This window comes from Ammodytes marinus (genome assembly GCF_949987685.1).
Source record: "Ammodytes marinus genome assembly, chromosome: 6".
NCBI lineage: Eukaryota > Metazoa > Chordata > Actinopteri > Uranoscopiformes > Ammodytidae > Ammodytes > Ammodytes marinus.
In genome coordinates this window covers 33,560,308-33,577,058 of record NC_137235.1, presented here as the reverse complement: position 1 = coordinate 33,577,058, position 16,751 = coordinate 33,560,308, and the positions used below count along the sequence as shown (strand labels likewise).

General features: G+C 43.0%; 1 protein-coding gene across 2 annotated transcripts in view; it reads left to right on the top strand.

The window, feature by feature from the left end:
• Window positions 1–16,751, top strand: part of crebbpa (CREB binding lysine acetyltransferase a) — a 136,593-nt gene that overhangs the window by 50,893 nt on the left and 68,949 nt on the right. For both annotated transcript variants that reach the window (XM_080029646.1, XM_080029647.1), the window contains exons 2-4: window positions 1,328–1,947; window positions 14,981–15,145; window positions 16,220–16,457. In XM_080029646.1, coding sequence (XP_079885772.1) covers window positions 1,328–1,947; window positions 14,981–15,145; window positions 16,220–16,457 — 1,023 coding nt within the window. The remainder of the gene's footprint in view (window positions 1–1,327; window positions 1,948–14,980; window positions 15,146–16,219; window positions 16,458–16,751) is intronic.

Below are 16,751 nucleotides of genomic sequence, written 5' to 3'. Positions count from 1 at the left end.
GGCTCTCTGCATTATGCTCACACCTCTGGATGGTCTGACACAAATATTCCTCCACCGCCCGGCAGGAACGTTAAGTGCTACTGGGTTCTCTCTCTCGTCACAGCGTGTTTGTCAGCCAGTAGCAATGCTCGTTATTATCTCGTAGTCACTTGTTTCTGTCTCTGGTGCTGTAGGGACAAGGCCACAGTACAGCAGCAGTTAGCACGTTGGTTCATGAATAACACATTGTTGGAAATGTTTGCGAACACTTGAACTGAGAAGGTTTAGCTCATTACTAAGTTTTGACACCTGCTGTCGTATGTGTGTTGACATCTGGGTTAAGTTGCCTATGGTAACATGGAGAAAATATGATCATCCAAATAATGCTTCGACCAAGCTTAGCGGAGTGACTGTCCCTTAATAAAACACATTATTTAAATAATTATTAGGGCTGTCAAGCAATTTAAAAAAATAATCTAATTAATTACAGGCTCTGTGATTAATTAATCTAAATTAATCGCATACTTATATGACACTTTTATACCTGTTTGTAAACAGCTGTATAGCCTACTACAGTTTGTTTATCTGTCTCTCTCTATCTCTCTCTGTCTCTCTCTCTCTCTCTCGCGCGCGCGCTCGCTCGCTCTCCGTCTCTCGTAACTTCTGTCTCCTCCCCTCAGCCAGCTTTATACATGAACTAGCGCCGAATTTTCTCCAAAAAACAAGCAGACAAAATTACGACTTTCCATCTCCCACAACAGACAGCGCTGCACTGCCACCATTTCGTAGCCTACTCATAGGCAAAAATATTGACACACACACACACACACACACACACACACACACACACACACGGGGCGGGTGCTAGACAGCTAGCAAACAAAATTGGAGGAAGATTGAGAGATATGGCCTACTACTGTTTTGAACCTAGCCTACATTGTTGCACCCACTAAATAAATAATGCACGGACACTGCGGAGAATTAAGTAAGATGTCTTCCTACCTTCATGCATCCTATAAACCGTCCATAGAGCCCTCGAGTCGGCCCCTTTCCCTTGCTTCTCTCTTTACCTTTCTCCCTTTAACCCACGCGCCCGGCCCGGCGAGCTACAGGTGCAGCTCCGCACCACTTTTGCACCGGGTCAAAGGGCATTATAGAAGTGCGATTAATCTGCGTTCATATTTTTAATCGCGTTCATTTTTCTGTGATTAATTAATCGAAATTAACGCGTTAATTTGACAGCCCTAATAATTATATGTAAAATTTTCAAAGCAGCTCAATAGAGAGCACTTGACTGTTAAATGTATCTGAAAATCTGATTAAAATGTTCTCTTTCTTCTTCTCATAGATCTTGGGTCACTATCATGGGATGATTTGGAGAATGACCTTCCTGATGAATTGATTCCTAATGGGGGAGATCTAGGCCTGATGTGTGGTATGCCTTCAAACGGTGGTGCAGCGCCTGGAGCTGGTGGGCCAGGTGGCACCATGGTTGTCCCGGATGCAGCCGCCAAGCACAAGCAGCTCTCTGAGCTTCTTCGAGCGGGCAGCACCTCCAGTATCACAGGCGCAGGTCTGAACTCAGCCAGCCCTCAGTCCGGCGCTATGGGCCCTCAGCTGGGCACACAGCTACGAAAGAGCCCCCATGGCCAGGGCTCTCCCAACAACCACCCGTCCCCCCAGGCCCAAAAAGCTGGAACACCAACTGGAGTGGCAGGACAGAATCCACCAGGCTTTAACCAGGCCATGATGAACAATAGCCAGGGCCATGCTGGGCTTATGGCCCAGGGAGGACAGCCTCAACCTGGGCAGGTGATGAACGGTGGTCTCGGACTTGAAGCTGGCAGAGGAAGGGGAGCAGGCATGCAGTACCAGGCAGCTGCACCAGGAACGGGAGGAGCAGGGAGTGCGTTGGCAGAGACACTCACCCAGGGAGGGCAGCAGATGCAAGCAGGCAACATGAACAAGGTGACTCACACACCCATTATCCATCACCACCCTTTTATTAATTATATTCTTGAAGCATGCACGTTTTGAGGTGAAAATGTCTTGAAGCAAACTAGAGATGCACATGACTTGGACTTGAACATAAAATCTGAGTAGGCTTAAGCAATAAATTAATTAATTGCAATAAATAAATTAATTGCACGATAAATTAAAATGAGCGTTAATTTTGCCAACCAAAGAGACTGGATTACAAGAGTTTTCACTCCGGTGAATGGTGTTTTTTGCCCCCACTGAAGGCTAAGTTTGGAGCACAACTAGTTGTCACGCGTCAGTCACTTTTTACATGGTCTCTGTGTGGGGAGGTGGACCCCTGGCGTTACACAGAGTGCAGCATGAGAGCCCCTTAAAGAATTACTCCCCCGGTGGAAACATTAAGTTGTATTGAAATCTATACTCCTATGTAGAATAAATGTGCAAATTTTTTTTGAAATCGGTTCATCCTAGCCTGAGAAAAGGCAAAAAGAGTGTTTCTATGGTCTCTCTGGCTGTCTCTGGCTCAAAAGTCAGAAATCCTCCTACTACCACAATGCACTAGCCTGGCACCGCCCGCCTACTACTTCCGCTCAATTTTCATTTCCCTTCAGTAGTCAGTCTGGGTGCGCGGTATATTCTTAGGTTTTCTCCGGACAGATTTCTGCTGGTCCAATCAGCGAACAGAAGGAGTGGCTCAGAAGCCGGCGTATGACATGGTTGGTTGGCAGATCCAGAGTGGCACTGGGCAGATCCAATAGTTTTAAACTTCAACAGACACCCGCCTTCAAGTGAGTTAACGTTTGTCAATTGAGCGATTCCAGACCTTCTGTACAAATGAAATTAAGTACGATGGTCTGGTAGAACCAGGCTAACAATGCACTGTGCTCGCAGCTCTCCAAGGCCCCGCCCACATTTATTGTAGTAGAGGCAGACCCACAGGCTGCGTGCTATCAACAAAACTAGCCTAGCCTTCAGCTTCAAACCGGAGGACTCTGAAACTAAATATTCTGGGCAAGAAGAGGACACTCTGGACGGGAGGGACGTATGCGGACCGGGACCCTGTCCTATAGAGATATTAATGCACCACCTCCTGCAAAACGCACTCGTGCACAGGTAAGACTTTCAACATATTTGACTATATTTCTGTTCACACAGTATGCAATTATAGCTGCTGTCAGGGGGGGAGGGGGCCTTGCTAAACTGTTTCAGAAACAAACTAATGTAACAACCGTTTGTGTGTTAGTAAAGCAACTAAAGTAAAAAGTTTGAATCCGACAATCGTTTTGAATCCGACATCATTTTCAGTGAGTGCTCAAAGCTAACGTTTCACTTATAGTAGCCTAACTGTTGTATTTTATGGTGACATTTCAGAATCCGATGTCTACAGCCTCCATGTCAGCTGTGATAGTGGGGTAAAAAGTTGATCAATAGCTGTCTCCCACTCAGCTGCAATCAGTGCCCACACAAAGGAGGCTGCAGTGACATTTCTGAGAGGACATCTGTCCCCTACATCAAATTCAGCAGCATCCCATCTAAGGCTCTTCTAATATGTCCTCACACCTCTAGACCTATTGTAAATATGTTTTTTTTATAGCTCATCCTTTATATCTTATCTTTATCATGTTAGTATATTGGACATTTTACTTTTAAGAATTGTCTCATTGTGTGTTACCTGGTTTCCTTAGCATTGAGCATGATGTCACAATATTTTCCTTTGTAAACAATAAAATATCTTATGTTGTTGTTACCTTACCTTGGACTCCTGTCTACACCCATGTTCGCCACTACAGACTTGTTGGTTGGAGGCTGCACAATAGTTACTGATTTTGATGCACAAATGACTGTCATATTGTTTAAAAATACAATCTATGAGGTAAAAAAATCACAAGGACGCAAGGTAGGTTCATCATACTGACAGGATCACAGGAAAACACACAGATAAACAGAAAAATAACTAAGCTATCAGTTTTGCTACTAAAGCTAGCCAGAATATATTACAATGAAGTACTTCAGGTCACATTTCTATATTGATAGCATTTAAAAACATTTTCTTATGTATTAAATACAGTAGCTCAGAATCTCAAGTTTGTCCTCAACCTTTTTCCCAGTAGAAATGAGTATTTCTCTAATAGTACTCTAGTTGAACAGCACTCTGGTTAGTAGACAAACCACATCAACCAACTTGAGTTCAAAGTTTTAATTGCAAAAATATGAACAACTATTTATAAAAATAAAATGTGTAGTGTGTTGGCCCAGGTCATTCTGGTCACAGCTGTTCTGGTTTCTTGATAGCCATGGTCCTGCCCGTCGTGTGCTCTCTCTCTCTGCAGGATTCACGCCAGGAAATGGCATGAATCGGCGATATTGTCTAAAAAACATTGAGCAAAACATTAGTAAGGCAAGCTAATTTTAGCCTGCATACATGAAAAAGAACTGCAAGGTTACGTCACGTTAGCTTTGCTGCCCAAGTTACCAAAAATAGGAAAATGTAGTGCCAATAAGACATTTTATAACATGATTCAAAACTGTAATAGTAAGATATAACACTTGTGCCGTGTTTACACCCGGGTCACATCCTGCGTCTGTGCAGTGTATCTAGCTCGCAGTTTTCCCCCCTCCCCCCCACAGAGTCAGTGTCTCACTGCTGCAGCGCTGCTTTTACCAGCCTGTTGCTACATGAGTTTTTCTTTGATAATTCACACTACCGTAATTTATCGACTAAAAGCCGCGACTTTTTCCCCATTTTTCGACCCTGTTATTACACAGCACAGTATATGTTCTGTAGCTACTAGGGATGGGCGTTAGTAATCGAGTAATCGAGTACTCGTTTCAAATGAACTCGATTGGTGGATGAGGAAAATCTTTTTGTGGCCGCCCCTATTTTAAAATGTTATATACGTGTACAAAACGGTACAAAACGGATAAAATAAAGTTTAACGAAATTAAATATTTTGATGAAAGTGCAATAAACTGAGCGTTGTGTCAAACATCAACTGCAAATAACTGCCACCTCCGTGCCACCGCAGCGCAGCCTGTGTTCTCCACAGCACCGCGGAGCTGAACACGGTCTTTCCTTTCTTCTCCAGAACATTTTCAGGAATATAACTGTCCAATTATTTCAAAGCAGATGATAAAGTTACGTTTATAAAAAGGGGAGATGACACTTGTTACTCTCAGTTAGTAATGAGTAGACTCCAGGTGAGCATGCAAGGTGCTCTCCGCTTGGAAAGAAAAGAAGAAGCAAGGCTTACTTCAGGCACATTCGCTACGACAGTTAAGAAGCCTTCAATAGGGAATATGGGGATAAGATTCAAAAACTGACCGGTGTAACGTTCCGTTAATGAGGAATTAGTCGCAGTAATTATTCACAGACACGGAGTGAGCATTACGCGGTTGGATATAGGCCTACAACTATCTGCTTTGGTGAGTTATTTATATGTATTTAAATTGTTGGACAATCATTTTATATTATCTGCTGCCCTTTTTATTTTAAATGGTGACTTAGGCTATTTTTTTTGTTACAACTAGCCTACAGCCCATGCTTTTTTTCTCTTTTTTTCTCCCCATCACAGACCTACTTGATCGGTTTAAATTGTGGCCCGTCTATTTAATTACTTTGTGTTTTAAACTTGTGGAAACAAATCCTTAATATCATATGGCAACTGTGACTGTTTGACATAAGCATTGAGCGCTTTATTGCGGTCAACTGTTGTTCTGTAGACAGATGCGTTGCGTTCTAAAAATAGAAAAAAGTTTAACGAGGAATCGATTGATCCTTGTGGAATGCAAGCGATCACACGAGTAGCGAAAACACTCGTGCCCATCCCTACTATTGCACTAAATGGTAACACTTACGTACGTTATGCAAAAATGCAACTTGTTTGTTGAAATGTTAATAAATGGGAGCTTCCTCAAGCAGCCATCTCTTTCCCGACAATCCCCTCTGTGCACAAACTCTTACATATGGTAATTAAACATTATAATTAGGGCTGTCAAATTAACGCGTTCATTTCGATTAATTAATCACAGAAAAATTAACACGATTAAAAAAATTAACGCAGATTAATCGCACTTCTATAATGCCTTTTGACCCGGTGCAAAAGTGGTGCGGAGCTGCACCTGTAGCTCGCCGGGCCGGGCGCGTGGGTTAAAGGGAGAAAGGTAAAGAGAGAAGCAAGGGAAAGGGGCCGACTCGAGGGCTCTATGGACGATTTATGGGATGCATGAAGGTAGGAAGACATCTTACTTAATTCTCCGCAGTGTCCGTGCATTATTTATTTAGTGGGTGCAACAATGTAGGCTAGGTTCAAAACAGTGAGTAGGCCATATCTCTCAATCTTCTTCCAATTTTGTTTGCTAGCTGTCTAGCACCCGCCGTGTGTGTGTGTGTGTGTGTGTGTGTGTGTGTGTGTGTGTGTGTGTGTGTGTGTGTGTGTGTGTGTGTGTGTGTGTGTGTGTGTGTGTGTGTGTGTGTGTGTGTGTGTGTGTGTGTGTGTGTGTGTGTGTGTGTGTGTGTGTGTGTGTGTGTGTGTGTGTGTGTGTGTGTGTGTGTGTGTGTGTGTGTCAGTCAATAATGGTGGCAGTGCAGCGCTGTCTGTTGTGGGAGATGGAAAGTCGTAATTTTGTCTGCTTGTTTTTTTGAGAAAATTCGGCGCTAGTTCATGTATAAAGCTGGCTGAGTGGAGGAGACAGAAGTTACGAGAGATGGAGAGCGCGAGAGAGAGAGAGACAGAGAAACAATAAACAGGTATAAAAGTGTCATATAAGTATGCGATTAATTTAGATTAATTAATCACAGAGCCTGTAATTAATTAGATTAATTTTTTTAATCGCTTGACAGCCCTAATTATAACACCTGTGGCTTATAGTCCAGTGCGGCTTATAGTGCGGAAAATACGGTAATAAAGAGCTGTGTGGCTGCTCTGATCTGCTAACACAAGCGCCAGGGGAAAAAAGAAAAGCAGACGCAAACGCAAGATGTGTGGTGAATGAGTAAAAATAAAAACTTACTGTGTTGTGGTCGACGTCCGTCTCTCCCCGTGGCCTGTGACTGGTGCCTCCAGTTCACCGTCTCAATACTGAAATATGTCTCCAGGGTCCCTCTGTCCATAATTGCTGCAAAGCTACGGTGAAGTTTCTAACAGTGAACACCGGGAACACACCAGGCACAGTGGCTGGAGCTCGTCTTCTACAGCATGGAGCAGCTGCTAGTGTAGCTACAGCTAGCTTCTCCTCTTCCTCCTTACGACTATCACCTCTCTTCCTCGCTGTAATCTGGTTTATACAGGGAGACACGAATGTTTGTTCACTGCAGTTAACATTAAAAATCCCCTTCAGGCGTTACAAATGGAAAATGTCCTTGTGCCATGGTCGGAGTTTCTCGGGACTCGGCTTCTCTCTAAGCGGGGGAGAAACATGGCGGACGTTGTGTTTACATCTCGTCCGTGAGCTCCCGCCTCCCTCATTCCTTATTGGTGGGCATAAAAATGTGCGGAACTAGAGGCCTGTAGTCCTCGGGCCTTCTGGCACGCAAGCCACATTTGTGACGGATGACGCAAAACGCGTCATCCGTCACAAATGTGGGGTGTGGATTATCAGGACAGCTGGGCCAAGGGAAGGCTGAGTCAAGACAAACCTCTTTCTTTATATTATAATAGCCATTTTATAATGATGGAACGCTGGTTCCGTATCGGTGAAGTAATCCTTTTTGAGGAGAGCCAGCGAAACAATTTGGAGGAATACAAAGATGGAATTGGTATCAAAGCCGAATGCGACAGCTGCCGTGTGGGAGCACTTCAAACCGAACGACCGGGGTTGAACCAATTAACCTGTGCGAGCCGATATGTCGCATTTGTTAACTAAAAGGCGAAGTAAGCGGTTTATTTATATTAATATAAGTGTTAAATCACTCTTTATTCATACAGAAATCACTTACACAATGTGTGCGTTTCATAAAGCCAATCAGCGTTTAACTTGTGCTGCATATTTTGCACTGCACTGTTTTTCATCAATAGTTTGAAAAAAATGGTCCCACACCGGACTCTAATGTGAAGCTGACACTTGCAGACGTGACGCTCCTGCAGCGCAGCGCGCTCACGACCAGACGTGAACTCGCACAGTGACATCTCCAATAAAAAAAAAAACGGCATAACCCCCTGATTTTCGGATTTCTATTTTTAAAGTCGACTTGAGCTCGAGTGGAAAACATTCACATCCCTATTGCATATGGAGAAAGTGATAAACACTGCCTACCACACTTCCCTATGTTTGATCATGACTTCTGCAGGTGAACTATTCATTAAACTGCCCAAATTCAAGAATAAAAACACTCATCAAACTAGGGATGGGCATTTTAAGAAATTTCCTTGCTCGATCATCGCTAGAATTATCGAGCAATTATCGATTAATCATTAACTTTTTCTATAGGCTATATTAAAATTCCCATTGGTAGAAAATACAAAATGCAGCATGTTTTTATCAATGAAATCTTTATTCCAACAATAATGTATAGGCCAACAATAATACAAGACAGTTAACTTGAAGACCTACCTACAACTGTTTAACAGTTTTAAAATAATAAATACAGGCATTACAGGTTATAGGCCTATGCGGCGCTCGTAAAGGCCGAACAATGCGCCTACAGGCGCTCTTAAAGGTTTGGAAACGCTTCAACAAGACTAAATCTGTATTCCAATTACTATAAGTAGCCTACTATCGGCCAACAATAATCAAACAAGGCAGTACAAGTGGGCATTAAACTGTATAACTGTTTTGAAAAAAAAGGGAAAAAAATGCCGACATAGCTATGCCTATAGGCTGCAGCCGGCGCTCGGAAAGGCTCGCAACAAAAAGATGAGCCACACATTTAGAAACAATTGCATGAACTAGCCTATCTAAAAGCAATACCTTAGTGAACATATATAAGGCTGAACTTGTTGCTAAAATGTCACAGTTTTGACAAAATGTAACGACTCTAAGAGGCACCACGCCGAAAGAAAAGCGGAGCGAGAGACAACACATTAAGAAAAAAAAGAGCGACGTACATACGGTGGTGACTGTCCCCACTGTCCATACTATGGACAGTGGGGACAGTCACCACCGTATGATGGTGACTGTCTATGGACTCCATAGCATACAGTACCTCCAGCCTACATATTTTTGTTTAGGAATATGAGCATGTTAACATGCTCGGGGGTCAGACGCGAACGCAGCCTTGTAACTGTCAGTCCAGCAGCAGAAAACACCCGCTCTGACGGGACCGAAGTTGCGGGGATGCAGAGGTATTGTCGCGCCAACTTTGACAGCCTGGGGAACCTTCTTCCTTTCACTTTACACCAGTCGGTAGGGTTGCAATCCAGGGGGGGGGGGGGGGTATCCCTCAGAAAGTTATTAACCTCTGTGTCAATGCCAGTGTCCAGTATAGTGGAGTATTGCTCCCCGAGGAGTAGTGCCATATAGCGGAAGCCTGTGTGGCGGCGGCTCCAGTGTTTGCGCTCCCTTCGTCAGCGTGCCGCCCAGCCTGCTCGATAGCCTCCTGGTCTCCACTGCCTCTCCCAGTTCAACTAATTTCGCATGTGTACAGTGCACGTCTCCGTTTTTTACATTAGAAATAATAAAACATCGTGCCCTGGTGGTTAGATTTGTTATTTCTTCCACATAGTGATATTCAATTAAATGCTTCAGGACTCACAGTATGCAATACAACGTCCTTTTGATCGATAACAATATAAATTGATCGACACATTTCTTAACGAGCAATTATCGAGCATCGATTAATTATGCCCATCCCTACATCAAACTACTGGACTTTGAAATACTGGCCCACTCCTTCCACATACTTTCAGTTGTAGGCTTCAAATTCAAAGTTTCAAAGTTTGTCTGGTTTTATATTATGTGTATGAGGCAGAGCAATATCAATATTTCATATCATTAACTAAAAGAAAAATAACCAAATCTAAAGGGAACTTCTATACTGTATTATAATTATTGACACAAAATTACAGAAAAAAAAGTGTCTGCAGGGCCAGTGAAAATATACAGGGGGACAGTAAAGATCGGTGGGCCAGTAGGAAAAAAAAGTTATGTTGAACCCTGTAATTTAGCTATCACTACACTAATTATGTTTACAGTTATGCACCAGGTTAGTCATTTTAACCTGAAGCTCTTCACACTGAACACGTAGGGAGCGATATCATACAGCTAAGTCAAGTTATTATCATTGCCTCCTGTCAATGTACCTGCTCCTGAATGAACATGGGGGAAACACTGAGATTCTCATCCTCCAAATTGCTCTCTTGTCATGTGCTGCTGTGTATCATACATCTCTTTACTCTGCTGCCTGCTCTGTTGGTTCATCTGCACAGTCTTTTCACCCCATCACTTATTTTCAGTGCTCTGATTTTTTGGGAAATTAAATGTACACTCCACTCTTGGCTGCCCTACTCTTTACTTTTGGCACAGAGCTTATGTTGATACTAGTATGTGAGTGTGCCAATACTCTGTGGTACGTAGCCACATGAAATATCTTATTGAGATTCTTTTCAACTAACATTGTAAATGCAAATTGAGTATAATTTAAAAAAATAAAATCAAGCTTATGACAGCCAAAATTGTCCCAAAAATAGCTTGGAGAAGCGGCGAACAGACAGCGCCAGCGTCCTCTCCAGCTGATGTTTTAGAATGTTTTTTTTAGAAGGCTGCTGTCACTCTATCCCACCCCATGCTCCTTTGTTATGGTATACACATGGACACTCCCCCATGCATTCCCTGGCTGTTTGGATGGCTGCTTGCCCTGTCATGTAGGGAAAGACATATATTGTTAAGCACTTCATCAGTTAGAAGGTCATAGGGCAAGTGCAACTCGGAGGAAGGAGGGATAATAGCTGGCAACTGCCCGCCGATGTGTGGAGTTTCAGAGCGGAGGACTGAATGGGAAGAGCAAAGCTGTGTGTGTGTGTGCGTGTGTGTGTGCGTGTGTGTGCGTGTGCGTGCGCCCGCCCGCTCAGCTGTGTTGAAAGGCAGCCAGTGTCTGGTCGTCTCAGCTGGGTGTTTTTTATCTGGTCTGTTGGAGCAGTGTCAACAGCCTGAGGGGATAAAGCCCTGCCTGGTGTGGTCTGGTCTCCCAGCATCTGTGGATGAGAGCAGCAGCAAGTTGATCGGTGTGTAAAGCATTAACTTACACTAACGAGGACTTTATTCCCAGTAGTTCCCACACAATATGGATACACTCTTCTTTCACAGTAAGTCATATTGATTTTACAGATGCAGAGTAGATGCACAGTTGTGGGAAATTATGCGTGAGCTTGTACAGTGCCGTGAAAAAGTATTTGCCCCCTTCCCGATTTCTTATATTTTTTCATATTTTTCACACTTAAAGTTACAACGAGTAAGTCGGCACGTTGGCGACACCTTTGAACAAAAGCGGTAGTATTTTTACGACGCCAGCTGTCGTGAAGCTGTTTTCTAGTGCGTGCCGCGCGTGCAAGATTCAAATAATCAGGAAGCAATATGGTGCGTGTCCGTGTGTTGAAAGTGTGGAGGGCACCGGACTCTTTTCGGCTCGGTGAGAGTGGTTAGTGACACAGCATCAACTAATGCCAGTAAGTGCTAAACACACCTGATTGCAATGAGTTGGTAATGGTAATGGTAAATGGACTTGTATAGCGCTATATCTCCGTTTATCACAGACTCAAAGCACTTTACATTGTTTTTGTACACATTCACCCAGTCACACACACATTCATACACCGATAGCAGCAGCTACCACGCAGGGTAGGCTTAGCACTAGGGTGCTAAGCTAACTAAGCTAACTATCGGGAGCAATTCGGGGTTCAGTGTCTTGCCCAGGGACACTTCGACATGTGGCGGGGAGACGGGGGATTGAACCTCCGACCCTGCACACCAGAGGCGAACTCCCTACCCACTTCGCTACTGCCGCCCCTTGATGCATTGTCACCTCTCACGGAGCTGAACGAGTCCGTGTCCTCACACAAAGCGAATGAACGAGAGACGGCAGTTAGTTATGGATCACGATGAGGTAGTGTTTATGTTGTTGTAAATAATGACTATATCAGATGAATAATGGTCATCTGATGATGCTGGTGAGGCAAAGTAAACTTTGTTTTAGTAGGCTACCGCTCATTCATTTAGGAGTAAACACTGCAGTCTAGGTTCGCTCCGTGTATACGTTGCTTGGCAACGCCCTCCTGCCCGCCTATCACTCTCCCTTTTAGCTTTTCTTCATTGCATTCTCTTTTTTTTCAGTCATTATGACGACAAACAACTGTCTCAAACAAGGCTCCCGCTCCCCTTCCCTCACCTGGAGGGATAGGCTTCTCAAATCGCGTTCCTGCGCCACACTGAAATCTGCGACCAATGCGGAAATGTGACCATAGAGCATGCACGCGTGAACCGAAAATCGGACTGGGTGTACGACCAGATCAAATGCAGTAATAAAAACTATATAAAAACGTCTTTCTTTGCACTGATGGTCTCGTTTGCTGTTAAAGGTAATTTATGATTATGAGAGGAAACATGAGGCTGTTTAAAAGATATTTAAATGTTACTCGTTGCCGCTTTAAATGTTTCAGATCATCAAAGACATCAAAGATAACCTGAGTGGGGGGGGGAGGGTTATAATTGTATGAATCTAATTGTAGCTGCATTGCATTCTGTAAAACGTCAAAAATACCAATAAATAAACCTTGAGAAAAAAAAAAAAGATAACCTGAGTAAATACACAATGCAGTTTTTAAATGATTTCATTTATTAAGTATAAAAATCTATCAAAACTTACCTGGCCCTATGTGAAGGTCCTTAAATAGGTTTAATATGGCTGTGAAAACGCCATATTTAACATGAGAGTCAATGAGAAATTGCTCTGTTTTGAAACCTGCCCTTAGTGGCCACTCTGTGACAGCGCCGTCGTATAGGGGGGGTATGTTATGACGATTATAAGGGCCCACAGCCCGCTAGGGCCCACACAAACCCCCCAGCAGCCTCTATGACAAAATGATTATGCATACACTGAACTATTATATATTCATACGAATGAATCCGAATCAAAACAAAGCCACAAGTCATATAATATTCTAATTTCAATAATTTCAATAACCCCCTTGGCCCCTTCTTAAAAAATGGTTTGGTCCACACGCCCCCACCCTCGCGTCTCTGAAGAATCTGCCAGCTCCTCGCTGCGCTGTCTGTCTGTGTCTCAGCGCCGGTGCACAAATACACAAACACAAGCAAGCATGCACCCGCGGTACATCACTCACGGCGGACGAGCGTTTCTTTGAAATACGCTAACAACGTTCGGACCAGAATAGACGTGAATTATGCTGGTTGTTACTGCAAGTGAGTGAAATAAAACATAAGTTATAAAGCCCAACATTGTCCAATGAGTAGGCTTCACCTGTCCACCTGCATTCAACGTGAACACGCGATATTTGAATCTGTTCTGTCGGTCCAGAGAAGCACAGCACTCTAGCTCAGCAGTTAACTAGCTAAACAAATTAAGCTGTCTGTCTTCTTATCGTTCAGCTTAGTTTGCCACAAATCATAAAATAATGCAAAGCCTGCTAATAGCGCTGCTGACTGAGACTAGTGTAGCAGACCCTCCTCCCTATAACAGTGACATACAGACAGAGAGGAGAGGAGAAGTAGGCCTACTGTCACTGAACCATGTTTTTAATTTTTTTAAACTTTCCTCAGTATTCTGATGTCAGACTATGATTTAATCTATTTGGACATTACTGAGTTTATTTAAAAACATTTGGAAAAAATGCCCTCAGTTGCCCATGCACTGTGTATATTCTATAGCCTACTTCACCCTCATCTGTGAAAAAAAGATAGCTGGACAACAGAGTTTTTCATGTGACGTTAAGTGGTTTCTTTAAAGAAAAGAAAATACTATAGAAAGATTACAACTTTGTGGAATCTTTATTTGCATAATATTCTATTTTAGATTAATATTTCTATTGTAAATACATGTCTTTCTTCAATAGCTTAATTTCATTCATCTGACTCAGTGTCTCCAAATTATTCCAAAAATAATTAGGCCTAGTACACAGAAAAAAGTTGTTCACACAAAATTACTCAGATTTTGCCTCATAATTTTCCTCTCAAAGTGCACCAGATTCATGCATTTCACTTTAAAAAGGTAAAAAATATCTCCCGGGGGGGCATACCCCCGGACCCCCCTAGGAGGGTCACGATCTCTACTGGCGACTATTTTTACCCAGCTGCACATTGGAGTTACTAGCAGAAAACGCTGCTGCTCCCTTCACCACATGTCTGATACCCGTTGGAGTGCCCTCATAGTGGCTGTTAAAACAGTTGCAAATCACTTACCATCACTCCTAGAATAAGACAACTAATAATACATAATTTACATAATAAAACTCTGACTTGTTAAGTCATTAATTGTAAAAATGGAAACAAATTGGGTGTACCAGGCACCGTCAAGAACACTGAAAAAACAAGAACATTTAAGCTGGCAATGAATGGGGTAGAGGGGCCCACACCGATATTCTTTCAGGGGGCCCAGAATTCCTAGCAACGGCCCTGCTCGGTGAACTGCAATTTGTCACTTTCGCATAGGAAGCTGGTAGAACTCGCTGTGGTCGGGGCTTGGTTGTGCATCGCTCCTCTGTGTCTTAATGAGACAGTATCTCGTCAACCTGTCGCACAAGTGCGAGTAGCCTTGTATTTATCTTCACTCATAATAGGCCTACATTTTAATAGCAAATGCGATTAAAACTGTCGCACTGTACAGCCCTGTATGTTTGCTTGTTTAAACCCCACCGGTTAAAAACACCAATGCAAACGGAAATGATGTACGTGTTGATTTAAATACAGAGCGGGTAAATGGAATCAGATCACAACTAGACACAGAAGACACATGTGTACTGCCAGGTGTGGACTGAGAGCTGTCCACTTGTGTTCGGATCACTAAAACCATATCGTAATCCCAGGTGGAAACAGGGTCTAAATTAACTTTTCTGATTCTGTCTATATTTTCCAGATTGGCCTTGGCAGCAATGGGGGTCCGTTTGGGGCCCAACCCTATGGCCAGGGTGCCACGGGGCCCGGCCAGCAGCAGATCCAGAACAAGGCTGCCCTCGCCAACAGCCTGCCACCATTTCCGAATGAACTCAAAGGAGCCGCTGTCTCCAGCGTGACAAACATGGTTAGTGCCTGTTACGCATGTAAATTACCGTACTATACTATTAAATGTCATATTTCATAGTTACCAGTTAAGGGCTAATGCACCTTAACTGCTAGTCGCCACTCAGTATTAAACGATAGGAGAAGAACAGCCAATCCTGTGGCATGAATAGCGACAAAGCTGACTGGCATGTCATTAGAGTGAAACATTTTCAGTGAGTGATATCTGAAATAGTGAACTATAATTGTGTGACTAATTTATTCTTGTTGACAAATGCCAAGAACTGAGAATCTCCTGCGTCACCTTTGAGAAAAATCTGAAACCGAAGGAGGAAATTTTTATTATATTATTATTATTATTATATTCCATAATATAGTTTATATAGGAGGATAACTTCCCATCCACCCAGTCAAATCTCACATAAAGCAGTAAAAACTAGTCTCCACCTTATCTGTCTTAAGTGAACACATGTCTTGTCCTGTATCGTAGCTTGTGGAATGAGGATCTAAATTTTTGAAGGGAGTTTTAGAAAGCTCCAGTTGTAAATAATGTACTTTTTTTAACAGTTTGATGTGTGTTATGTATTTATATAACTTATTACCCTAGGTATGTGACAACGGTTACTAAGGGTCCTTCTGAGTCTACAAATTGCCTTTTTGGAAAACATCTGCACATACCCTTAGAAAAAGTCATGTATAACATTTATTTTGTGGGGCAGTGTGATCAAAATTGATAGGGTTTGGCTTCAGGCTGTGGTCCCATTATGTTTTCCAGCTTTAGTCATCTGCAGGCAATTGTGTGCAAAAACATGATTCAGGAGGACATATAAACGTTCTACTTTTTGTGTTCGAACTTTAATTTATTCAACGTCAGCAGCACTTACTTTGATTGATAACGGCTGAATAGAATACAGTGTTAATGTTGAAAAGAAACCAGCCCCCTGCATGTACTACAAACGGTTCAAGAACATCTTACAACTTACTTTTGGTATGCCTTGGCTTGTAATAGCGTTTTAAGGGAATATTACAAAACTGTTAAGGCGTTATCATGTCACAACTTTGACATTTGTCTGCCTTGTCTTTGTTGGCCATGCAGCAGCAGCCTCAGCTTCCACTGGCTGCTGGCGGAGCAGTGGCTTCAGCAGGCCCCACAGCAGACCCAGAGAAACGCAAGCTGATCCAGCAGCAGTTGGTCCTGCTGCTTCACGCACACAAGTGCCAGCGACGGGAGCAGGCCAACGGGGAGGTGAGGGCCTGCGCCCTGCCACACTGCCGCACCATGAAGAACGTCCTCAACCACATGACCCACTGCCAGGCCGGCAAGTCCTGCCAGGGTGAGTTTGGAAATCAATTGTTTCCTGTTTCTGAAAAGGTCAACAAAAGGTACATTTTGCTGACTTTGCTGCATTGTGGTCACATAACATTTTTAAAAGCACAAATTAGGTAACGTAATAGTCCAAAATCTGAAAATGTGTCTTTGGCTACCTCGCAGTACATTAAAAACCGCACAAGAAATATATATTAATGAAGACAGATAGATTATATATTTACAGTTATATTAATCAGGAAAATACAGAGGATGGCTGATTGTAATATGTCATTTAGTCGTAGTCAGTTATGCCCTATTA